This window comes from Leptonotus elevatus, chromosome 2 (genome assembly GCF_054856555.1).
Source record: "Leptonotus elevatus isolate MCC_2025b chromosome 2, RoL_Lele_1.0, whole genome shotgun sequence".
NCBI classification, from domain to species: domain Eukaryota; kingdom Metazoa; phylum Chordata; class Actinopteri; order Syngnathiformes; family Syngnathidae; genus Leptonotus; species Leptonotus elevatus.
Window position 1 is genome coordinate 10,574,392 of NC_141240.1, and position 25,742 is coordinate 10,600,133.

At 42.3% G+C, this 25,742-nt stretch overlaps 1 protein-coding gene across 2 annotated transcripts in view; it reads right to left on the bottom strand.

The window, feature by feature from the left end:
* Positions 1–19,769, bottom strand: part of LOC147178392 (adenylate cyclase type 6-like) — a 49,705-nt gene extending 29,936 nt beyond the window's left edge. The window contains exons 1-4 of one of the 2 annotated variants that reach the window (XM_086068151.1): positions 19,566–19,769; positions 13,415–13,474; positions 13,226–13,338; positions 12,225–13,152 (exon numbers count right to left, since the gene is read on the bottom strand). In XM_086068151.1, coding sequence (XP_085924277.1) covers positions 12,225–13,152; positions 13,226–13,245 — 948 coding nt within the window. In that variant the 5' untranslated portion in view covers positions 13,246–13,338; positions 13,415–13,474; positions 19,566–19,769. Of the gene's footprint in view, positions 1–12,224; positions 13,153–13,225; positions 13,475–19,565 lie in introns of both variants that reach the window. The other variant, XM_086068150.1, reaches the window with a different exon arrangement.
* Between the last annotated feature and the right edge of the window lie 5,973 nt (positions 19,770–25,742).

Below are 25,742 nucleotides of genomic sequence, written 5' to 3' on the forward strand. Positions count from 1 at the left end.
ATATATATATATATATATATCCTGTTAAAGTGTTAACTCGATTAATCACAGTAAATGATCGCATTAATCATGTATTAACGCAAATGAATCGATTAATCACACTATTAATTTTGATGACAGATGATTCTTGAGCTTGACAGCGGATGGTGACGTGAAAGGTAGCGCGGGTTGTGTTTGAGCAATCAACATAACTACATGCATTAAAGCATTTAATGTATGTTTGCGTATGACATTCAGAATATTTGTTTATATCACAATGTTGGAGTCATTTTTTTTTACAACTGATTAGAAAAAGAGGAGGATGAGAGTGTGTAGTGGATAAAAAAAGAGTGAGATGTAAAGTGGGTAAAAAAAATGTTGAAGACGTCCTCAAAACATAAACATAGGTAGGCCTATAAATTTGACGGGCAAAAAAATGTTGATAAAAAGCCTTTTTAATTAAGTGAATCATGATTAATCAATTAATTAATCGGGGATGAGATCCTGTCCCAAGTGGAGGAGTTCAAGTATCGTGGGGTCTTGTTCACGAGTGAGGGTAGGATGGAGCGGGAGATCAACAGGCGGGTCGGTGCAGCGTCTGCAGTGTGGTGAAGAAGGAGCTGAGTCGAAAAACAAAGCTCTCGATTTACCGGTCGATCTACGTTCCTACCCTCGCCTATGGTCACGAGCTGTGGGTCGTGACCGAAAGAACAAGATCCAAGATACAAGCGGCCAAAATTAGTTTCCTCCGCAGCGTGTCCGGACTCTCCCTTAGAGATAGGGTGAGAAGCTCGGTCATCTGGGAGGGACGCAGAATCGAGCCGCTACTCCTCCGCGTTGAGGGGAACAAGTTGAGGTGGTTCGGGCATCTGATTCAGATGCCTCCTGGACGCCTCCCTGGAGAGGTGTTCCGGGCATGTCCCACCGGCGGGAGGCCCCCGGGGACGACCCAGGACATGCCTGGGAACGCCTTGGGCTCCCGCTGGAGGAGTAGGTGTCAAACTCCGGTCCTGGAGGGCCGCAGTCCTGCAGGTTTTGGAGATTTCCCTCTTCCAACACAAGCTGATTCCAATCAACAGGATCATATCAGGCTTATGCAGAGCTTGCTGATGAGCTGATCATATATCAGCTGTGTTGGAGAACGGAAACATCCAAAACCTGCAGGACTAAGGCCCTCCAGGACCGGAGTTTGACACCAATGAGTTAGACGAAGTGGCTGGGGAAAGGGAGATGTGGGCTTCCCTGCTTAAGCTGCTGCCCCGCGACCCGACCTCGGATAAGTGGTAGAAGATGGATGGATTGATGATTAACATGATTAAAAAATTGTATCCTTTGACAGCTGACATATTTACTAGGGATATTCAATACCACTTTTCTTCAGAGTGATACCAGTGTGAGTACTCACGTCTTGAGTATTCACCCATACCGGTACCAAGTACCGATACCAGTAATTTTGATACATCAAATTTCCCCCAAAAACGTCAAATAATTTTACATTTTAAAGAAAGACCTACATATCCCGATATAGCATTTTCCTTAAAATTGTATGAAATGAATGGCAATTTTCTGTTCTTATTTATAATTTCTAGTTCCTGATAACAAAGCGGCCCCAAGAGGATACCTTGAACTAAGGCCCGACATTGGCCTGATACCGTACTCGCCCATCCCCGGTTATGTGTCCGTGTCCGTGTCCATGTAAAGGCAGTCAATTATAAAACTGTGCAACTTCGAAGATATAGTTCACACATCCCGTTTAGTTGAGATTGCTTACGTTCTCTACACTTTAACCTTCCTGAGTCAAGACAAGCTGTGATGTGGCTCGCATCAGTCAGCAACCATCATAGTTGTGAGCTACTTCAAATGCTGCTAATCACACAAATTATTTATTAAGTAGCATGCGGAGGAACTGCGTGGGGAGAATGTCGGATTCGTGGAGTCCTCATGCACCTCCTTCGTGCATGGCACCTTATATTCTATAGCTTTAGCTTTGCACAGGTGATCATAGATTGACACTTGCTCCGATGGGATCTAAGTCTTCCTTCTCGATGCATAATGCACACGGGAACATTTCAACACCACTCGCATCTGTGAGGCTGTGAAAAGATGACTGCATTAACGCAGTGTAAAGTTTTGTGATTTGGATCCTTTTGCTTTTAAAACGACGCAAAAAAACCACATTTGATACTTTGCAGGACCGTGACACGTAGAGGTGAGACTTTTTGATCATAAACAAACAACATCCAACATGTAATTAAAGAAGAAAAATCGAATAGTCTTCCTGCACATTAATCATACATAATTAAAAAAATATTTTTGGGGGGGGATTGAAAACAAGACTACACCTTTCCAATCCAGGGAAAGGCAGAATGTATCTTTTCATTGTCATCATTGTATGTGATATGTTTGAAAATATTCAAGCTCACAGATGGTTAAAAAAAATGTACACAGAGAAACAGGTATGTATGTATTTCTCCGCTTTTAACAATATGTAGTAGTAGTTAAAGATTTTTTTGTAGTCGATGCTAAAGTCGCTTTCAACTACGTGATCGATTGTACTAGTGTTATTTTTTTCAGTTGTCAATTCACTGTATCGCCAAACACAAGCTCGCTCAATTCGCCATTCCCAGTTGCACAGGCATAAGACAACTGCAAGGTTGCTAACTCACTAGTTTGAAATAGTTTACCAAAAAAACGAGAGGGGGAGGGAATGCATTGTTGCAAGAGTTTTATAAGATCTGTCTGTCTCTGAGGCAATGAAGGTGTCTGTGATTTGTGATTGGATGAGTGAATCTGGGGCTGTGGCCAGTGGAAGGGTGCGAGAGGATTGCGAGCGAGTCTGCTAAAAACAGGCTAACAGTTGAGAGAACGTGGATGTTTTCTATGGCGCCATTAACCATTCATTTTTACAATAAAGGTTATTGATCACCCGTCGCTTGTCTTCATGTCATCGTCTCAAAAGACTACTGTATGTTGTCTGTCTTTTCCCGTCTTGATGCTAACCGCAACCGCTGCTATTCATATGAGAAGAGAAGCAAAGTGAGAAGTCATGAGAAGATCGAGTGTGACCTATACAGCGGCGAACATTTTATTCTGCCAACTGAGTGCTGCTGAAATGCAATGGAATAAAGCCCCATTTGAATAAGAAATAGGATGTCCTGTTCATTCGTCTTTGTGTCACTGGCGAGAGGTTACCAGGTATGGTCGTCTTTGTGACCTCTGTGTTTGCGAGTGTGAGTTTAAATATAAATATAATAATAATAATTATTATTATTATTACTACTACTTATTACTGAGCTAAGGTACTAGGTGTGAATTGCCTAGTACCTTCATAGGTCACGATACGAATCGATACATTAATTATTGTGATTTTTTTTTTTTTACTCAAATTTAGAAAATACTCATCAGAAAAACGTGTCCATGTACACTGTAAGATTTGTATGAAAATGTATTTATTTATCTGAAAATTCAGGCTTATAACTGAGCCACTGCATTTAACAAACAGGTTGCAGTCTGTTTCATATATATATATATATATATAAAGTATTTCTCATTTCTAGACAATACATACTACATAAAACCACGTCGTTACTGATATGATAAGAAAAATCCATTAAATTAGGATTTGGTCCAAAGTGTGGCTACACCTGGTGTATTTCTGTGAGTGGGGACATGTAATGCCATTATCGGATTGATGTGCTCTCTTGGCCAACAATTATGAACAGTACACCTCGCGAGATCTGGTCGCTGAGGTTGAATCATACATAAATGGGATCTTAGCCAGAAACAATAGCACATTTGTAATTACTAAGACAAAGGGTTTTATTTTCATTACACATGGAAAGAAAATCAACATGTCCTGTATCCGTTTTTTTTTTTTCCACAGCCCAACCTTCAAGGTGCAAAGTATCCAATATAAAGACCCATATAACATGAGACCTGTACCATGTGATGTTAGCAGACGTTTTAGTTTTTTGTTTTTTTGTTTGCTCTTCCAGCCCTTTAGTCACCGCCAGGCCCATGACAAAGCATCCATTGCTTTTGGCTATAGAGTAAAACCCACAGGGTGCAGGAAATAAAACCCGCACTTAGAATTTCACTCCCTATTGAAATGAGCAATGCAATATGAAATATGAAGTAAGCGTTCCACGTAAGTAAAATTTTTGCTCATTAAATGTAACAAACTGCTTCCTTTCTGTTAATCACAGCACTACCTCTGTATTTACTTTAGAAACAAATGTCACATGAATGAAGATAAAAAAAATATATATATAATCATTTCCAAGCATTCAAAGCTGAGATAATTGCTTAAAAAGATAAATACACATTTGCCTTATACTGTATCTGCTTTACGTGGTGTGTTTTCCTAACCATAGTTTTTGGTCCCAAACGTACCAGAAAATTTCATTTTGGGTCCTGTCCTTGTTGGCGTCTATTTAATTGTTATTGTATAGAACAGGGGTCTCTCTCATCTCTCTGCACACTCCTCAGCATCTGATTTGTTCAACACTGCAACTTCATCTGTGCCTTCAAGACAAGTCAGGGTGACCCTATACTCAAAAAAGAAAATCTCTTGTTTTTCTTGAAATTGGCTGTTCTCGTCGCCAACCTTTCACTTCAAGGCAGATTTTGAAAAAGACATAAGTGGGACTGGGTCACAGCATACAGTATATTTTCCTTCCACTTGGTGTCACTTCAGATTTACATTTTGTCGAACGCTGTCATGAGCCTGAGCTATCAAGTAATTAAAAAAATTGCAATGGCCGCACTAACATTTAAACTTTGATGTGAAATAGAGGGACTGCAAAATATCATCTTGCGGGCCACAAATGGTCCCCCGGCCATGAGTTTGGGACCATTGGGTGCATGCATCGTGATTTTCACATCACTTCCTCCTTCCTCCAACTGCATTCTGTTTTGCTGATTCAGGACAACGAAATATTCTCATCATGAATCCTAACCTTAAATCATATCTCTACACAAATAAATAGTCATGTTTGCACAACTCCTGCAAATTTGTTTCAGCTGTGAAGTCTGAGGATCCGGAAAACGAGCAGAATGATTAACTTGATACATCACCGTAACAAGCTGTTGCATGTTTCATCGATTAGATGCACGTTTTAAAAGGCCTCTTATGTTTAACAAAATGGTTCAGCAACTCCACAATAGTGTATTATGTGCATCAAACAAAAAGACCCTCAAAAAGATACACACAGTGCCGATAGCAATGCAGCTCACCAGCAGATGGCTTTGACTATGTTTACAGGGACTTAGGAAGTTCCATTTCAAGAGCCAACCATGTCACATCATCATCACTTTCAAAATCATGTCACATTTTCTCCAACAGCCAGTTCACACTCAGCAACATTCCAGGACATACTGTCACTGTGATCATTACAAGTTTTTGGATGTGTTGATATTTTTAACTCCACACAATTATGCCTTATGTCTATTTCATTAGACAAGTCTACTAGATGTCGATGAAACTTTTGAGGAGGGTTGAGAACGGCCCAAGGAACATATTTTGGTTGTAATCCAGACTAGATTATTTTTATTCCGATGCCCCATCTATTGATCTGTGGATGCCCCCCGACCTCCCCATCTTCCCCCACCTTTTCACGCCACTGCCTCTGTGGTTCCACTGTATTGTTAAAATACAGTAGCTCCCAACTAAACACAAATCTAGGGGGACCTCGTTTTTCTTCTTTAGGAGTTCTGCTTCTCCCCAAAGTTGTACGTCAGAAGGCATCTCAGTCTGATTTACGCTAAAGCGGTAGTAAAGTCATAACTGCAATCAATATTCGTATTTATACAATGCTTTTTCCATTTGCTACAACACATTTGTTGTTGTTGCATGATGAACTTTACATCAACATAAGCAAACTCTGAACCACAATCAACATTAACAAGGCTTGCCTTTGCAAATACCTTTTTGTTTTAATCTGCACAGAGCAAAAATGAAAAACGAGGATCGGGAGCCATCACCGCAGCCAGAAACCCGGTGGGGTTAATGAGTGAGTGAAGAAAGAGGAAATACACACGAGTGAGAAGCCGTGATTAATGACACTGTAAAATGGTGCCTCATAGTACACAGGCGACCTTAGGAAAACACACAGCATCGCTGAGCCGCAGTTATCTCACAGCATTCATTCTCTTAACGAAGGCAAACATTGTCAAAGCGGGTGATGGATTGCACTGCGTTCACCGAGTTCCCATGAATGTGTTGCTTCATATGGCTTTCCTTCTTTTAATGGCTGCAAAAAAATCACAGTTGAGTCGGATACGAATTAATTTTTAGCTATATAAGACAGATCATTGGATCTGAATGGGAGTGGTCACTGGTCACCATACTGTAACCCCGCCCCCTCATCCCACTGCTCTCATCCTCACCACCATGGGTCAATGCACAAAGTGTCTCTTGTGTGACGACACAGAGACCCGAGTGACCCTTTTTAATATCGTCCAGCCGAGGAAGCCTCACTCGGCCCGCTGACCTTCAGCGAGCCCCCGGGTCCTTGGCATGACGCACAAACAACACACTGTTCGAACTGAGCCGAACAGCGCATGTCAGTTGGTGGATGTGACGTGGTGACAAACACGGCAGACATTTTACCACAATGTCTGCTCACCCAATATTAGCCCATTCTAAATATGGTACTGGGATGACATTTTGAAATTGATGTATATACGGTAAAATATGTCCTGTTCTGTTAAATTGGAGGGTCAAAATGGATGTTTTTAAAGTACATTTTTAAGTAAACAGCCGTGTATGAGCCTTTTAAAAGATCATGGGGTTCGTTTTAAAAGCAACATAAACAATATACCACAAATAGTGTTTTCTTGTGCACATCCATATTTAATGGCGTTTTTAGCAACCATGGATTTCTTTCCTAACACTGTTTAACTCACTCGTGAATACACGTATTGAGAGAATTTGCTTTCCTGGACACGCGTAGTCCATGAAAACAAAAGATTAAAAAGAGAAACATGCTCGTTAAAAAAAATGATCCAAGAACTGAAATTAGGATTTGAATTACAAAGATTCGCTTGTGTGTGGATCCGAAGACGGCCATCGCTTCTTTTAACGTAAAATGAGGCTAAACCTACATTAGGCTGCCCTAGATTAGCACTGTGAGCTTTTTACGTGTTTCTTAATGAAGCAGAAGCAGATAGCTTGTACGCTTTCCATGTCTGTCAGACTTTATTTGACACGTACTGTATTATAAGCTAAACACAGATTTAGAAAAGTCAAATACACATACGACATAAATGTAGCTATTTTTTTGCTTAAATAACAGGTAATTTTCATCCTAACATTACTATAATACCACACACAGTGACACATCACTATCGTAAGCAGAATGTTTTATTAGTAGGCTATATGGAGCAAACAATATTGATTTATACTTTCATATTCATGGCTGTAGAAGGAGGCATGCTCCTTAAAGCCCTTCTCGAAATTGTTGCTCGGCGCTCTAGAGCAAAATTAACAAAGACGATGTCTGTCTGGTGGTGAAAGGTACTTTGGGTAAGCCCTGTAAACACTGTATGTAAAACTTTTCAAAACCGGAAAAGAGTGAGCCGCATTTTGTCATCACGGGAGATGATGTGCAGAGAGCCCATTCCTCAGCAGCATCCTATTCAAAGGTTGAATCACCAAATGAAGTAAACAATTAAATCACTCGTTGTTTTAAATTCACTCATTTCTGTCCTAAGAGTACTTTATGTTTACTTATCAGAAAATCTGACTGTGTCAGGTTGCTGTTTGCTCATATAATCTGCTGTGCTTAATTGGGAACAATGTACAGATTTTTTTGACAGGAACCACTTGAGACATTCTGAGAGTTTACATTATCCATCACAAATAGGAGGTGATAATCCTTACATAAGATACACTTGTTCCTACTTTAACTATTACAGTGACAAAGATGGTCTCTTGCATAATTTCATTTCATCATGATGTGCAACTTTTCAGAAAATCTGTATTTATCTAATAAGAAGTTAGAACAGCGCATTGTTCTGGTTGAACAGTCTTTAAGTTTACATTTCTCGTTCACCCAAAAGGCAAAATTACATACACACAGATACCCACCGTGCTCCCAAACTCAAAAAGCAGACTTAAGTGGCAGTCTGATGAACATGGTAGATCTGATCTCTGGGCCAAAAAGCATATTTGCCTACAAATGAACACTAACACTGCTCCCATCTCTCAGAGATGTTCGTCAAATTAGATCTGGGTCAAATCTTTAGTAAATCACAAGGCTCAAACTTTAGGCCACAAGTTCACATCCTACCCTCTTCTTTTTTGTCTCTTTCTTTTGCTTTCAGCTTGTCCTGTTAGGAGTCATCACGGCATGTCATTTTCCGTCTAAGTGGATTTTCAGGGACCTCATTCTCTCTAACACCAACTGCCCTCATGTCTTCCCTCACTACGTCCATCAACCTTCTCTTAGGTCTTCCTCTCACGCTCATTCCGGGCAGCTCCATCCTCTTCACCACTTTATACTCACTGTCTGTCCTCTGGACATGTCCATACCATCTAAATCGTCTCTCTCTAACTTTTCCCCCAAAACATCTGACCTTGGCTGCCCCTCTGATGACCTCATTTTTAATATATCCATCCCGGTAACTTCTAATGAAAACCTCAACATCTTGATTTGCACCACCTCCAGCTCTGCTTCCTGTCGGTTCTTCCGTGCCACACTGCCACCGTCTCTAATCCGGACATCATGGACGGCCTCTGTCAGTCACTGTCTTATGAACTTTCCCCTTCATCTGTTCCAACCTGCTTGGATCTGTTTCTTCACCTCTTTACCACACCCAACATTTCTCTGGACTGTTAAACCAAAGTATTTAAAGTCCTCCACCCTCACTATTTCTTCTCCCTGCACCCTCACTCAAGCTCCACCACCCCTCTTATTCATGCACATATAGTCCGTCGTCATGCTTCTGTTCTTCATTCCTCTCGTTTCCAGAGCATGCCGCCACCTTTCTAAATGTTCCTCCACCTGCTCCCTGCTTTGACTGCAGATCACAATGTCATCTGCAAACATTATCCATGGGGATTCCAGTCTAACCTCATCTGTCAGCCTATCCATCACTAATGCAAAGAGGAAGGGGCTTAGTGTTGATCCCTAATGCAGGCCCACCTCCACCTTAAACTCCTTACACACCAACAGCAATTTCTGCTACTGCTCATACATGTCCTGTAGTATTCGAACACAAATTCCTGCCACTTCAGGCTTCTTCATGCAGTACCAGAGTTCCTCTCTGCGTACCCTATCATAGGCGTTCTCGAGATCGACAAAGACGCAATGCAACGCTTTCTGGCATTCACCATCAAAACTCTCAAGACAAATAAATCTGTAGTACTCTTCCAAGCGATGAAACTATACTGTTGTCCATAAATACTCTCTTCTGTCCCGAGTCTAGCTTCTACTACCTTTTTCCATAACTTAATTGTGTGATTCATCAACTTCATTCTACAACAGTTCCCGCCAACTCTGCACATCTCCCTTGTTCTTGAAAATGGGCACCCTTAGGCATTTTCTCATACTCTAGAATTTTATTAACGAACATGATCAAAAACCTTACAGCCACCTCTTCTAGATGCTTCCATGCCTCCACAGGTATGTCATCAGGACTAACTGCCTTTTCACTTTCATCCTTTAAAAGGAACCTTGACTGTAATGACAAGTTTGTGCCGTATGATTTATTTGGTTGTTACTATGAGATTCATATTTCAAAAAGCATTTCCAGTTTAATAAATTTTCTAGAAACTTCATTTGTATATACAGTACGCCACCGTTGATGTTTACGTCACACACATTCGGTGTAGCGATGTAGAATGACAGCTCGTTCTCTGCCGAGCAATGCGAAACGGGTATAAAAAAAGCGAGGTAAGCCTCCGTAGCGTTCCTAAAGAAACAACATGCGATCGGGAGTCACCCTCGCCCATGCTGTGCTCTCCAGAGCTCTCCCAATCGCATGAGGCTTACCTCGCTTTCTTTATACCCATTTCGCATTGCCATTCTACGTCGCTACGCAGAACAACAATGGTGGCGTATGTACAAATAAAGTTCCTACAAAATGTATTAAACTGGAAATGATTTTTGAAATATGTATCCAATAGATATGTTAGTAACAACCAAATAAATCATATGGACCAAACTTGTCATTACAGTCGGGGTTCCTTTTATGTGACGTTCCATTTCTTCCTTACCAAACATTAGTTACTTCCTGGCCCACCACAATAAGTGAAGTGCGCATCTCGGCAGCGCGGTGCATTGTGGGTAGAACGGCTGGTAGCCTGCTACCAAATTGTCATTGAAAACTAATGGAGTCTAATGGGGGAAGCGCTGATTTGGACCATTTCAACCGTTGGAAAGTTGACGTTTTTTTTATTGAATCTATTTTAAACATGAATAGCATGTCGTTAACAGTCTCTGCCGGGACACGACAGTTACGCCTATTTAAGTGCTTATCAGTGCACCAGTATGGAATTCTTAACATGAATGCTCATAATTGCTTAGCAAAGTTTTAGGCCGGATGCCCTTCCTGACACAACCCTCTGCATTTACCCGGGCTTGGGACCGGCCTACAGTTTGCACTGGGTTGTGCCCCCCGTAGGGCTGCATTAAGTTCATCACCAATCTTAAAGTGTTCAAAAGTTTCTGCTTGGATTTATTGGCGGAATGTCAGAATAACCTCCCAGTGCTGCTGTTTGGATTGCCTCAATGCCTCAATGCCCACACTGATCTTTTTTGGAGGATGCGCCATAGGTTCTCAACCGGTCTTGAGGTCTTTTTATATACAGTAAATTGCAGCCATTTATACAAAAGTATTCCATGCAGCATTAGATTGTTCACTGATGAGTGCCGTGCAACCCTGGATGGTACAGATGGATTGAGTAGTATCTTCATTCCAGCAAGGCTGCAAAGCCAGTAGGGAGGTTGCGGAGTCATGTTTTGGGCCGGAATCATGGGTAAAGAGCTGATCGGCCCCTTTTAGGTCCCTGCCATGAATGTGTGAAAATAAACTCTGAAAAGTATGTGGAATTTCTGACTGACAACTTTCTTCCATGGTACAAAAACAAGAACCATGCTTCAATCACAAAATCATATTCATGCAAGGCAATGCACCATCTCATGCTGCAAGGAATGACTCTGCATCATTGGCTCCCCAGACCCAAACCCTGTTGAGAACATTTGGAACATCTTACACAGTCTAAGCAGCAGCTCTGGGAGGTGATTTTGACATCCTGCAAAGAAATTCAAGCAGAAACGATCCAAATACTCTCTGGTTCAATGGATTCAAGAATTGTGAAACTGCCATCAAAGTGGTGCTATATTAAAATGTAAATGGAACTTCACCTGTTATGATGTATTTGCCTTAAAGAGCTTTTGAATTCAGTAAATATGACCTTGTGATGCTGTGGGGAAAAAAATAAAAAAAACATGTTTGCAAACTTGTGCTAAATATTTTTGGAACAGTGCAGTTTAATTTTTTCATCTTTGGAAAAAATACAGTTAAATGGATGATAGAGAGTTTTGTTTAAAATAATTGAACTTATACTCTAATAGTTGAAAATTATGACGGCAGTCATTTGCAGGAATCCAAGCAAAATATCATTTGCACAATCATTTGGTGCATGTTGTAAAGGTGCAAGTGATAATTAGTATTAATTGGGATGGGCATTTGACTACATGCCTGGATACATTACGTGAAAATGATCAATTATTCTAATTGCCACCAATCTCAATCTCACACTGAATGTTATAAACATCCTAATTTGATGCCAGAGTTGTATTGAGAAAACAATGAAAAACTCAACAACAGTGCCTCTGCTGGTTAGAGCGAAGTAGTGCACTTCAATTAACCACAATTACTATAAAATGTAACGACTTATTAACAATCATTCAAGTACTTGATTGATTGCCCTGCCCCTCCCTTAAATTTAACTTTTTTCTGCCCCCTTTCATTTATTTATTTATTTATTTAAAAGAAAGTCCTCTATGCTTGCTCCTCTTCTATTTGGGTGCTCTAGGTTAAAAAGTTGACCCTTTTCGCTCTCGTGTGCTCTGAACTTTTTCACTCCAAACCCTTGGTATGGTCTTTTGGAACAATGGGACCAACTGAAAAGCTTTCCAAATCTCCAACTGTCAAGTTATTTTCTGTCCTGTTTACCAATGGCCAAACACGATGAGCAAAGCAAGCAGCGAAACCAGTCAGATGTCAAGCTTTCTTACCTGTTTCCAAAGGAAGTTGTCCTCCTGGTTGATCTGCCAGGTGGTGATCACGTGTATGATGGACAGGACAGCTCCGCTAAGCACCGCCGCCCTCATTCTCACAGGCAAGAGGGTGTAGATGATGTAAATGAAAAACACAGACCACCAGATGCCCTCTGAAGCACTCCGGGGTGCCACCATGAGCACTCCAAAGATTTGGACTGACACCAAGACGCCGATGACCAGGTAACTGACCATCCACATGTAGTCCTGATGGAAGCCGTTGCGGTTGCACACCACCATAAGAGCCATGAACAGCGCCATAGCCACCGACAAGGCGGACGAATAGGCCACGTGGGGGGGTGCGTGGACACAGTGGAAGGTCAGCATGATGCCGCACACAATCACGAGGACCCCCATCAGCATGGTCAAAGAGCTCTGGTTGAGCCTGAAGAAGTATCGCTGGTATAGGCGTTCCAGTTTGCGGGACTGGAACTTTTTCGATTGGAATACCCGCACCACCCTGAGCCAACAGTCGGCAGCTGTCACCACGTTGCCGCTGTCGTCTCCCATGTCTCCACCTCCTCCGTTACACCCGCCTTTCCTGCCTTTCAGCTCCCCATCCTCAAAGTCCAAGTCCACCGACTTCAGCCCCACCCCTTCCCTATGGGGCCCGGCCCTTTTTCCGTAGTGATCCTCCTGCCATCCGCAACGGGCGCCAAAGCTGCTCCCGCCTCCCATGGCCCCCGCCATCCCCCCACGATGGTGCTGGTGGAGGGGGGCGCCGGAGGGAGGCTCCATTGCATCTGGATCCCGCAGACAGCTCATGTAACGTGGGTTGCAGAGAGATGAGCCTCCCCTCCGTTTGGACTTCTTGCCATTGCGCTCCCCCCACGCAGTCTTACGGTCATCCACTCTGGCGACTAGGAAACCACTGAACCAGGACATTCTGTGTGAACAAAGTGACGCAAAGAAATTAAAGACAAATTTGTACAATTCCAGATTTTTTTTTGTCATCTTACCTGTTGGGGTTCTGGTACATGTCCCCGCCCTTTCCCTCGCAGCCGGCTCACTCATTTATACGAAGTTTAGAAGGTTTGAGTGGATTCTCTGAGCCACACTGCAGGGCTGCACACTGAGAGTGAATGGAGGGGGTCAAAATGTGTGCTACAAAGCTCCAGATGTCTGTGCCAGAGGCGTGATCAAAGCACCAAGGTTTGTGAGAGGACCGATCTCTGCTGTCAGGCCTATCTCCACAGTTTTCTCTGGGTCTAAAGGAGAAATATAGATAGAGAGCAAGAGTTACTCAAACATTGAAGATCTGTGATTACATTTGAGAAACAAATCCATTTTGGAGATGAGAAGGTCAGGCATGTGTAGTCCAGTGGATTTGTGGTTAGCACTTCTGCCTTAGGATCGAGATTCAAATCCCGGCTCAGGCGCTCTGGTGTGGAGTTTGCATGGTTTTTCTATAAGGCTGATTTGATATGACTGATAAAAATCAGGTCTGAATCTATCAGCACTGAACATGCAAATGATATACACCACATGTGTGAACAAACAAAAAGAGAGAGAGAAAAATAGCTCAAAAACAACATAGAAAGAAAAGAGAATAGCAATTTCACCTACATGTCCGAAAAGGTTTCGGACTTAGTCTTTGTTTTTTTAAAGACAGTGACTCCAAGTGTTTACTAACAGCAATCCTCTTTTCTTTATTGCAAAAAACAATTATCTCCGTTTTGTTTTGGTTTAATTGAAGGAAATTTCGGTTCATCCAGTTGTTAATTTGCTTTACAGTGACACAACATCTTAATTGAGCTGTTGTCATTTGAGGACGCTGATAGATATTTCATCCGCATAGCCATGAGAGCCAACATTGGCGTTATGAAAATTTTGAAGCAAAGTGCAGCATATAGAGGCTGAACAAAAGGGGTCCAAAGACCAGAAAGTGCTTGGTCTTACAAAAATTCCAAACTTTTTACAAAAGCCTCAGTTCGATAAGTCCTGAAAGCGCTTCACTGACCAAAGCACTGGAACAAAAATCACATGTGCGTCTTTAGCTCAGCACAACCGCACTTATGATGAGCTGAAGCTAATGCTAACAGCCCAGCCTAGCGAGTCCACATTCATTCAGAGCCCAGATCATATTATATTGGCATTATCCCTCAGGACAACGTGTACCATATTCTTGTTTATATTCTACTGCCAAAAAAATGGTTTGGAGAGCCTTCCAGATTGTCGTTGCTGTGAACCTGACAACTTGTTGTCTATCAGAGAACCAACATGTGTAGCCATAACATTGTAGAGGTCTGCAAAGTGGCATCGGCTTGGAATCAAACAAAAGTCCAAAAACAAAAATCCCACACTTCTGATGGCCGTGCCATGTTTACGTATTATGTCATACGATAGAGGGCACTCTTAACTCTTTGACTGCCATAAACGTTATAAAACGTTTAGCATAAACCTAGGGAAGGGCGCCGAGGACGTTAAAAGACGTCCCCTATGTTTTTTTTTTTTTTTTTCAAAAACGGGTGCAGGAAAGCCTTGGGCAGCTGTGCTGAAAGAATCAGGCTGATCTGATTAGTCAAAGACTCGTTTTGGCCCCTAGAGGGCAGCGATGACTCTCTTTGCACAAGGTTGGATGGGCCGCCCACCGTGGGCGTCAGTAGAAGACGTGAGGCGGAGCTAGAGTGTTGAGGAGACAATGGCTGATCCAAGCCACAATGGCTTGACCAAGCAACCGGTTACAAGCAGCTCACGCTTGAGCATTTTTTTCAAAGACGGAAAGCATCAATCAATACTAAAAAGCACATTGATGTCAACGATGATGATGACAACGAGCTCTACGCCAAAGTTGGAAGCTTTGGCCTGTTACTATCACGTAGTAAGCCTCACCGGCTACGCGCGGCTAGCGCGGCTAGCGCTGCTAAGGCCGGAAAACGCGCACAATAGCCGGCCGGGTACTTCTGCACAAGCGGACATTCGATCGGGCGATGGAGAGTTGGCATCGACCAATGCAGATTGATGATGATGATGATGATGACTGCGAGTTTGACGCCAAAGTTGGAAGCCTGGACGTGTTTACGATCACGTTGTAAGCCTCACCGGCTACGCGCGGCTAGCGCTGCTAAGGCCGGAAAACGCGCACAATAGCCGGCCGGGTACTTCTGCACAAGCGGACATTCGATCGGGCGATGGAGAGTTGGCATCGACCAATGCAGATTGATGATGATGATGATGATGACTGCGAGTTTGACGCCAAAGTTGGAAGCCTGGACGTGTTTACGATCACGTTGTAAGCCTCACCGGCTACGCGCGGCTAGCGCGGCTAGCGCTGCTAAGGCCGGAAAACGCGGAGCTGCACAAGCGGACATTCGATCGGACAATGAAGAGTACCCCGAGTCCAATGCATATTCATCGGAGGAGCGGGTACAGTCTGATCACGGAGAAGACACTGTTTCTGGACTACGATGCCACCATGAATGGAGTGGATAAAATGGATCATGCAAATGCTGTTGCGTCTTCTTGCACGCAGGAGAGTGTTACACAAAGAAAAACTGTCGTTGAAACATCCACATATTTGTAAATAGCACCACAGTTGCACACATTTGTAAATAGTTTGCCAAATTGTTGTCAAATTGTTACACTGTTGAATGTAAATAAACGTATTTTGCTATCAAAAAACACTTTTTCATTCTTGGTGGTAGTGTTTTATAGAAGTAAAGCACTATTTAGGTGTTTGTGGCATCATTCATGGACAAAAAGAAGTGTCAAATTCACTAGAATGCATGAAATAATATCGTTTCACTAAAAGCTTGATTTCTCCGTATTTTGGTCCAACACAGGCGAAATTGGGTCAAACTAACCATTTTCTATTGTTGATTACTAAAGAACGGAATAAGGTAGAAACGAACTCTTTTTTTCTGATGAAAGATGAAAGTCCAATCTTTCATTTGGTAGTACGTGTGTTTCCATAGTCCAAACAGAACATTTTCTGTGGACCTTGAAAATCAGTCAAAATGCTTAAATCGGCTGGCACTGGCGGCATCCCTTTTCTGAAAACGTCTGGCAGTCAAAGAGTTAAAGTGGCGGTAGCCAGACCAATATTGGTGTATTTGAGGCATTTCTTGTTATTGGCCCCGTTTTATTGATACCAGACTGAGTCTGTTAGTCATCTGCCTGATAGTTATCGATCATGCATCCCTATAATCAACAGAGGTGGGCACTTCCGTCTGTCCGTCGGCCCTGTTGTTGACGGATGCCAACATTTTCGGCAAAAGCACACGTTCGCAAACTCGTGAAATACACGGACGGACTGAGCATCGACTGAAGCAGGTGTTCGTCTGTCGATCCGGGTCAGTACAGACGGTCCTTCTCAAGTCCATGCATTTTTTCAAGGCTTTGCGTTATAAAGCAATCACTGAAAATATGGGAAGTGACAGAAGTGCCCACTTCTGGTAATAAACCCACCAAAGTGGCTAGTGAGCGTACTCTCGCCACCCTTCCAAATAACACCCGCATTTGATGGGTTGGTGGTTTTAACGTCAAGCCTTATGAGGACAAGCCAATGGATGGTTAGAGATAGGCCGAGACAGTACGGTTAAATGGTAGACTATGGTGATAGCAAGATTTTAGTGTTTGGCATATCTGACATGAACCAACACTTTGTGATCCCTTGCAAAGAAGACACTCCTTTTGGTAATGCATTTTGAGAGAACTACTGTACTTGCACTTTATTATCACAACTGATGAAGGAGTAATAAATACAGATAAATGCCACTGGACAACAGGACACTGTCAAGATGAATATCGCAATAGTAGATAATATTCACCATGGCAAGGCTGGATATGAGGGCCCTGCAGCACATCCTTAAAATCACAAAAACCTCCTGTATGCTAACACTGACAGTAAAGTTGATAGTGTCTCAGTGACCAATGCTATTGGTGAATCAGCAAACCAGTTTGACTGCACATGTATGTGGAGTGGTGGCTGGCCTGTCTGTAGAGGCAAGCAAACATTAAGATGGTGTTCGGCAGACAATTTTTATGAATTGGACTAAATAACGTTTGAAACTTAAGTATTTTCCACAATTATCTGTTGCATCCATAGTTGACACTGCTTATCCTGTTCAGGGTTATGATGAGGAAGATGGAGTTTTATTCCAGCTGATTCATACCGCCTTTCCAGACCTCATTTCTTTCTTCCAAGAAAGTGAGTGTGGTTTGCCACTTTATTTATCCCTAAACCAAGAGCACCATCTAGAACAGTAATTCAAAATATCGCAAGTGGTTCATGAAGCTTCATTTTCCCATCGCTAAAATTGATATGCATCAGTCGCAGAAAGACGCGCTACCAACCAGAAAACAATGCAATGGAGGAGAATAATGTAAATAATAATAGTGTTAAACCTGCATAAAGTACCGAAAATAATATTATATTTATTTGGGATTTTGAATGAAATGTAGGACAAAAATAGCATAATAATAATAAGAATAAGAATAATATTAAGATATTTATGCAAGTTGAAAGTTCTTGCACATCATGGTCGGTTTGCTGTTTATCAATTTTGTACAATCTTTAATTTTTATGCAAGGCAGCCGTTTGCATGGGAAAAACTTCCACAGTATGTGGTTATTTTTTGGTGGCTTCAACACCTTTGTAGTTGAGGCGTGGATCTTTTATATATTGCTACTGTTGGGTTGAAACCTCCTCCTATGTCAAAATTGTCTGAATTTCATATTAACAAATCTAAATGATCTAATATTGTAATATCATTATATACTGTACTCTATATACCGTATTTTTTATGGATTTATGTCAGCCATCTGGATCCCACTTCAAATGTTTGTTTTTGCTTTTAAAGCGCATGTGATTGACACAGCATTTTTGTGACACTTGCGAGGTTGCACACCTTACACTTGCGATTCAATTGCTGCAAAACAAGTGTCGGCCACTCATGAAAACTAGAATATCACACACTTCGCACTATTTCTGCAGTGAGTCTACTTTGCACTGCCATTTAAAACATCTGTCTTCTTAGCACCTGGCTGGCTGATGGTATCAGGCCAGCAGACCTGCATTTTGAACTGGGGAGCATGCTGTGTTGATGAAGCAAAAATAGCATTTCCTCACTATATCTTGCCTGCCTGCGCCTTCTCTTGCACGTCCAAGCCCTCCTCCTCCTCCTCCTCCTCCTCCTCCTCCTCCTCCTCCTCCTCCTCCTCCTCCTCCTCCTCCTCCTCCTCCTCCTCCTCCTCCCTCGACCAGATTCAAGGAGACACCCCCCCCCCCTCCCTTCCACCTTCTCCGGCTTCGTCACTCCTCTCCCCTGCACAAGGTCGACCGGCGTGGACCCACTCGCGTCGCGGTGGTCGCTACGAGCGTGGAGCTCGCTTGGGAGGGTGGGAGGGAGGTTGGGAGATGGGCGGGGTGGGGATAAGAGAGGGCGTGGGGTTGACTATTCCTACAGGGGCCATTTTTTAACCGGACTGCCGCTACATTGGCGCTAACTCCCTAACCCACTACACGTACACACTCAAACACACCAAACAAAGTCATTCATCAAGCGGCTCGCTCTATTTTCGACGTGATGCCCTAGTCAGGCTGCGCATCTTTAGCTGCGGTCCAGATGTTCCAAATAATCACGCGATCTGCGGGGAAAGTAATGTTACATTCTGTACTGCCGCGTTCAAGTCAAATACAATGATGTGATGTAAATGCAGGAGGGAAAAGGCCACGCACAGGCCGTGTGTGCGAGACCGCATTCAAACAGCGTAGGCTTCTTGTTACATAACAGCGTGGCCTATGTGACAACCATAGCGGGGACCATTCGTCCAGCGGGCCAGTGGACCGACACAGACACGCCGCTCGCAGCCATTTAGCCTTTTCGATTCGAGCGCATCAGTATCTCCGCAATCATTTATTGACAGCGAGACATGCAATTGCCGCTGCACATTCCTCAGCATCATTCGGCGATTGCAATTTGTTACAAACTCAGTTTGGGGTTTTTGGGGACTTTTATTCAAATTCATCTTGCAGCTTCGGGTCTATAAGAAACACCGCAACGGCGCAGCCCGAATGTCCAACGCAGATACCGAATATGTTGTTATTAGCGTCAGAATGGGAAAACATGCACCGGCCGCGTCTCCTTTGCCAACAAGCAGCAGCAGAATGGCGGCCTCCAGCTATGTCATTCACTCCACTTTGACGGAGAGTCGCCAGGCGGTTCTGTGCAACAGCTTCTGGGACGTATATGTGCCAGCGTGTGTGTGTTTATGTGCGGGTTTGACATATATTACACATGTCGGTCTGTCATTATGTGTGCAAGAGGCAGCTCGCTCGAGAGCAAGACGCGGACTCACCGTGATCATCTCCGCGACCGCAGCGGACAAGCCGATTTGGCGAAGAAGTCGCAGGGAGCGTCCAGGGTGGAGGACCATTGGCGGGGCTAGCTGTCCACGGATGGTGCCGCTGAATTGGTCACCCTGTGTTTCTCCTCCTGTAATCGTCTTGCTCCACTCCCTTGCATCTCCTCCCCCCTGACCCTCTCGGGCTCCCGAGCACCGCTGTCAAGACGAGGGAGGCAATACGATACGATATCACACTTCCGGGTGTTGCTTTTCAAATAAAACGTAAGCGTGGTGTTCGACTCCAGTACACTATCGTCAGACTATATAGCCTACTGTATAGGGCAGGAGGTGACTATTCTGAACAACATAATTTTTTTGGTCTGTGTTTCAGTGTTATTATAGTTCATGTAAACTGATGAAATAACTAAAAATAAACTTGAATTTTTTATTTATTTATGAAATAAAATCAAGAGTGCTTAAAAACGAAAAACAACGCAAGCTAGACTTTATATTTATAAAAACGGACTAATTATTATAGCAAATTGCTTTAGTCGTTGTATATTAATTTCATACAGGAGCTTTTGTGGTTTATTTTAAATATATTTATTGCTGTATGGCCGTATACAGAAGAAACAGGCTGGGCAGTTGTTTGGGAATCGTGATATTATTACACAATATTGTGACCTTCATATTATCTCGCAATCCCCAAATATATATATATTTTTTAACTAATACTAAAACCAAAACTATAAAGAAGCAGTTCTGGAGGAAACAAAAACTAATTAAAACTAACTGAATTTTTAAAACAAAATAAAAAATGACTATAGGGCCTATAATGAAAACAATTTATAGTTTAGTTTAGTTTAGTTTAGTTGGGCATGGTACTGTACATTCCAGTATAACCCGTGTGTTCCGGAAACATCGGGCCAATACACTTAAAAAAAAATCAGCTGCACTATAATGTTAAATTGTGGTTCAATTTTGGTAGAAAAAAATAATTGGCTCCAGCATAAGGCAATTTTTCTCACCCAGGGCAAATGAGCAGGTGCTGTGGGCATGTCTGCCATGGACTGCACCTTCCAATCACACGAGTTACATAGAAACATTTCGGGCAGACGCTCGCATGGTCAAATTAAGGAGAATACCATTTTGTGCAGTCTAATCAGGATACATTACACTGAGGTTTATGTCGCTTTATGGAACTCGGTTAATGGAAGCTCTTATTTTGAAAAAGGATTTCCCGAACATCCTGTGTAAGTGGATCTAACTTTGGCTGGTTGGCGCAGCTGTTCTCAGCCATGCGCGCTTTTGCCGAGTGCGCTCCCATGTAGGAAGGCGGCACTCCCTCTGGTGGTGAAAAAGGTTTCCGCAGGGTTCCGTCACCACATGAAGACGAGCCATCTGAGTATTTATTCGATATCCTTGATATGAGAAGCATGTACTGTGCGCTCTTTGTGCTCGCTAGTAAGACAATTCAGCACACAAGCTGAACAACTGTGTCTAACTACAACCTTTTTTTTTCCTTTCCACAACTACTTTCCACTGACACTTCAGCACACTGAGGACAACTTTGGCGAACTAAATATCACTAGCCAGGCAAAATGCATTATTATAATTTATTGTGCTTCAGAATGCCTGAATGGGTCTGGTTTTATTGATTCCAAGTATCACATGCCTGGTGACCAGATATTTGCTGACAGGTTTACCCTTCATGAGGACTTTGCTACTCGTTGCAGAGCTGTGAACTCTTGACTCCGGCGTTTACAAAGGGTAAGAAACGGTTACCTGCCAGGGAAGTATAGAGATTTCCTCTAGGATATATGTTTTGTGTTTGTTTTTATTTGTTCATTTTTCCTTTCGGACAATCATTGTGACAATTGACAATATTCAATGTTCACATAAATAATTTGAACATGTGAGTGGGCTCAGGAAAAATAGATACTATTTTGAAAGGAAGTGTGCGGAGTTGGAAAGATAAAACACTGGGTTGTACTGTGTGAAATTGCAATAAAATTGTGTGAGTACGTGCTACAAGTATTGTGTATGACGAATAGTAAGTTGAAACTGCAAAAAATGACCATGTTTGACTTTGATCCCGCAGGTTGCATTGGGAATCTATCTTTTTATTGTTGCTGCAGAGGTGTTCTGATTTGTCATTTTTTTATTGGTAAATTTACAAGAATAAAGGTTAGATTTGCACCCGGAGTGAACCATCCCCTGCCCCACAAAATAAGAACTTACCCCTAAACCCCAACACCAACATAACAATATGTTATTTATTACATATAACGGTGATGACCTGTTAGCACGTCCGCCTGTCAGTGCTGAGGACGCGAGATCGAGTCCGGGCTTCGGCCTTCCTGGGTGGAGTTTGCATCTTCTCCCCGTGCCTGCGTGGGTTTTCTCCGGGTACTCCGCTTTCCTCCCACATTCCAAAGACATGCATGTTAGGTTAATTGAACACTCTAAATTGTCCATAGGTGTGATTGTGAGTGTGGATGGTTGTTTGTCTCTGTGTGCCCTGCGATTGGCTGGCAACCAGTTCAGGGTGTACCCCGCCTACTGCCCGAAGCCAGCTGGGATAGGCTCCAGCACCCGTGACCCTTGTGAGGATTAAGGGGTTAAGAAAATGGATGGCAGGATAGATCATCTTAAATGCAAAAATGTGCCAGTGCTTTCCATTTTTTAACGAAGTTGAGGTGGAGAGGTGAGCAATGAACTTGCATGTTTTCTGTCTGTCAGACCTGAGCTTGATAAATTAATTGTCTTTTTTTAGAGAAAAGTTTGCAGCAGAAGCAGAAAAAGCTGCTGTTTTCTCTGAATAGACAAAACCAGCTTCTGGGAAACTTTTCACCATTAACCAATGTCTTTTTGAAATACTGGTGATGACAACTTTTTCCATCCAACTCATTCATGGGGAAAGCAAAGTAAGCAGGTTCCTCACTTGGTTCTCTACAAGCCAGCTGTGTCCGAATCATGTCAGCCTAAACTGAAGGCCATTTAGCAGGGTCAGCAGACAGAAGCTCATCCTCGTGCACAGGATTTGGGTGGATTTCTAATGGAGGTGTTTCTAATAAAGAAAAAATGATAGATTGCTCCTCATCAGACTCTTGGACAGAGGTGGGCATCGAGGGCCGGAGTTCTGCAGGTTTTGCATGTTGCCCTTCTCCAACACAGCTGATTATATGATCAGCTCATCAGCAAGCTCTGCATAAGCCTGATACATGATCCTGTTAATTGGAATCAGCTTGTGTTGGATGTGTGAAACCTTCAAAACCTGCAGGACTCCGGCCCTCTAGGACCATGTCTGTGGCTACTATGCAAGTGGCCAATGGGTGCTCCAGCACCCAAATATTTCAGAATTGCCCCTGAATGTACAATTAAGATACAATATATGTTATGTTTTGGTTTTGTAGGGGTTTTGTTTATTATGGGTGTGTTTGTTGTTTTTGTCTGTTGTTGGTGTTTGTCATGTGTTCCTGATTTCTCCCCTTGTCTCGTTATGTCTGATCACGTCCACCTGTGTGTTTCTTCCCTTCCCAGTGTGTGTGACCAATCAGTGCCCTCAGCCAATTGTGTTTCCCCAGGTGTGTCTCATTAGTGTTGTTGTATTTAGGCCCCGTCCACACGAAAGACAATTTAAATTTATCCTCACAAGTTTCTGACCGTTCAGGCCGTTCGTCCACACGATGGCGCGGTTTCGGAGCTTGAAACCGATCACTTTTGAAACCGGGCTCCAGAGTGGAAAGATTTCAAAACGCGCCCCGTACGCGTCCGTCTGGACACCATACGCAGGATACTCCTCCAGCGATCACGTAATGGTCGCAGCTCGATGACGACGCATCGTCGCACATTGATGACGTATGCGCCAATTCTCGCGTGACTGGCACTAACTGTCATTTTGTCAACAACAATGGCGGATAGCCGTGTCGTAGTCGTTTTGCGCAGCCTCCTTAGCTTGCTTATGCTTTTGCAGCAAAATATTTTGCTTCTTTATTCCCACGTTCAACAAGCGGTGTTGTACTTTAATCACCCGCCATTGTCACTTCTCCTGTGTTTGTCTTTTGCATGTTGTTTCGATACATGCAAAGCCATGTTTTTTTCTGTAGATTGCAATAAAGTTAGAAAAAAAAGTGTTTGTCTTCTTCGCTGATTCTTCTTCTACGCTTTCCGTTAACTCCCTGTGGCTGCGCTACAGCGCCACTCCAGACTTGGCATACACATTACAGCCGTTAAACGTCCTCAGCGTCTTCTTTTGGACACACGCAAGTCTAGAAATGCTTCTGTGTGTATGAGATTTGTTTGAGGAACGAAGCCTTAGTCTGTTGTGTTTGTCCAGTCTGTGTCGGTCCATTGTCGTTTCCACATTTTGTCGTTTCTTCCATGTCTTGCCAGTTCCTCGTCATGCCACTTGAGTTTGCTTCAATTTAGGACTTTGTTGTTTTTGTTGTTTCCTTGTCATGCCACCTTGTGCATCACCTTGTTTTTGTTTATTTAATAAAACCCTTTTGTTTTGGACTTTACCTCGGCCTCCTCGCTCTGCCTCCCCACACTTGTGTCCAAAACCACAGCCAATCGTGACAATATAATGTAAGTTAGATCACACTGACATCACGCATGAATCAGTTACCCAATTAAAATGACCATAATACACATTTTGTTAACATTTGTTAACATCCTGTTTGTTAATAAAGCAATATCACTTGTAGCTTACAAAATGTCATGTCAATGCATGTGAGAGTTATTTAATTTAGTATATGGTATATAGGAATAAAAAAAAAATGTAAGTCCACAGTCAGGTCGTTTATATTTATTTGCACTTGTGTTGCAAACATAAACTGAACTAGGTTGCCTGTGGGTGAAATTATTTGCATGACATGATGCCTCATTTAAAAAAAAAAAAACTAAATACCAAATACTAGGAATGGGCGTTGTTACCTATGCCAGGTAGCGATACTGGTATTGGCTGCCTCTTGTAGCTATTTACTGAACATTTGAAGAATATTGACATTAATTTTAAAAGAAAAACGCTATATTGAGATATAAACATCTTTCTTAAATATCTCTATGAGTGATATTTTATGTATCAGAAGTACTAGTGGTATCAGTCCTTGGTATTGGTATCATATACATACGAGTTGAGTACTCATACTGGTATTGGTCTGGAGGAAGAAAAAAAAGTGGTAACGCACATCCCCACCAAATACAGACGTCTCATGCTGCATTCATGGAAGGTGGGAAGTCGGACACATCCCACTTGGAATCTCCCAGCTCCGACCTCAAAGCGAATGTGAACAACAAAGATGGCTCATTCGGATAAATTGTTTGTTGTTCTGGTTAACACAGTCGTTCGAAATTACGTTGAGTTATATAAAGTTACTTTTTTCGAATAACTAAATTAAGGCTATAATAAATAGAAAAATATGTTCGTGTGCCATTGTCGAGTGACGGTGATATTTCATTGGATTTTACTTTATTGTAATTTACATGACAAATATGGCAAGAGTAAAGTTTTTGTTTGCATGTATCAAAACAACATAGAGGGATTGCAAAAAGGAACATCGTGTATGGATCCATCAATACAAATTATAAATCCAATAATAATAATAATAATGAATTACGAATTACAGAAATATGAAACCACCCCCCCCCCCCCCTCAACCAAAAAAAGTGAAAATAGTACACAAGGGATGAAAAACATTTAGATCTTAGACATTACACAATTCAGTAGGGAATTATTTTAAATACTCATATATTGTTTTGCTTTGGTATCATTTATTAATTTCAGAGATTTCAAATATGAACTGAATTCACTTACAAAAATTTGGGAGATGATTTCAAAATCCTATTCTTATGAACAAAAAACTTGGAAAGACAGAGAATTACATTACAACAGATTTCTGATCAGTCTCGGACCCGTCTTTGCAACACGGATTTCCGAGTTCAAAGGGGCGTTCCCGTGCTCACTTCTTGGTATGAATTCGGCAAAGTCCGTCTTCCGAAGTCCTCCAATGCAGCATTAGTCTGTGGCTTAGCAACATATTAGCAATATGCTAATAAATAGCCTATAGCGGTCCTGCTGTCCACTCATATCACTCATATCTACATACCTTTTTCTTTTGACACTTTCTCCTCTTCTTTCTTTCTTCTTTTTCTAAACTGGGCACCTGATGCTGTTTTGGTCTTTTA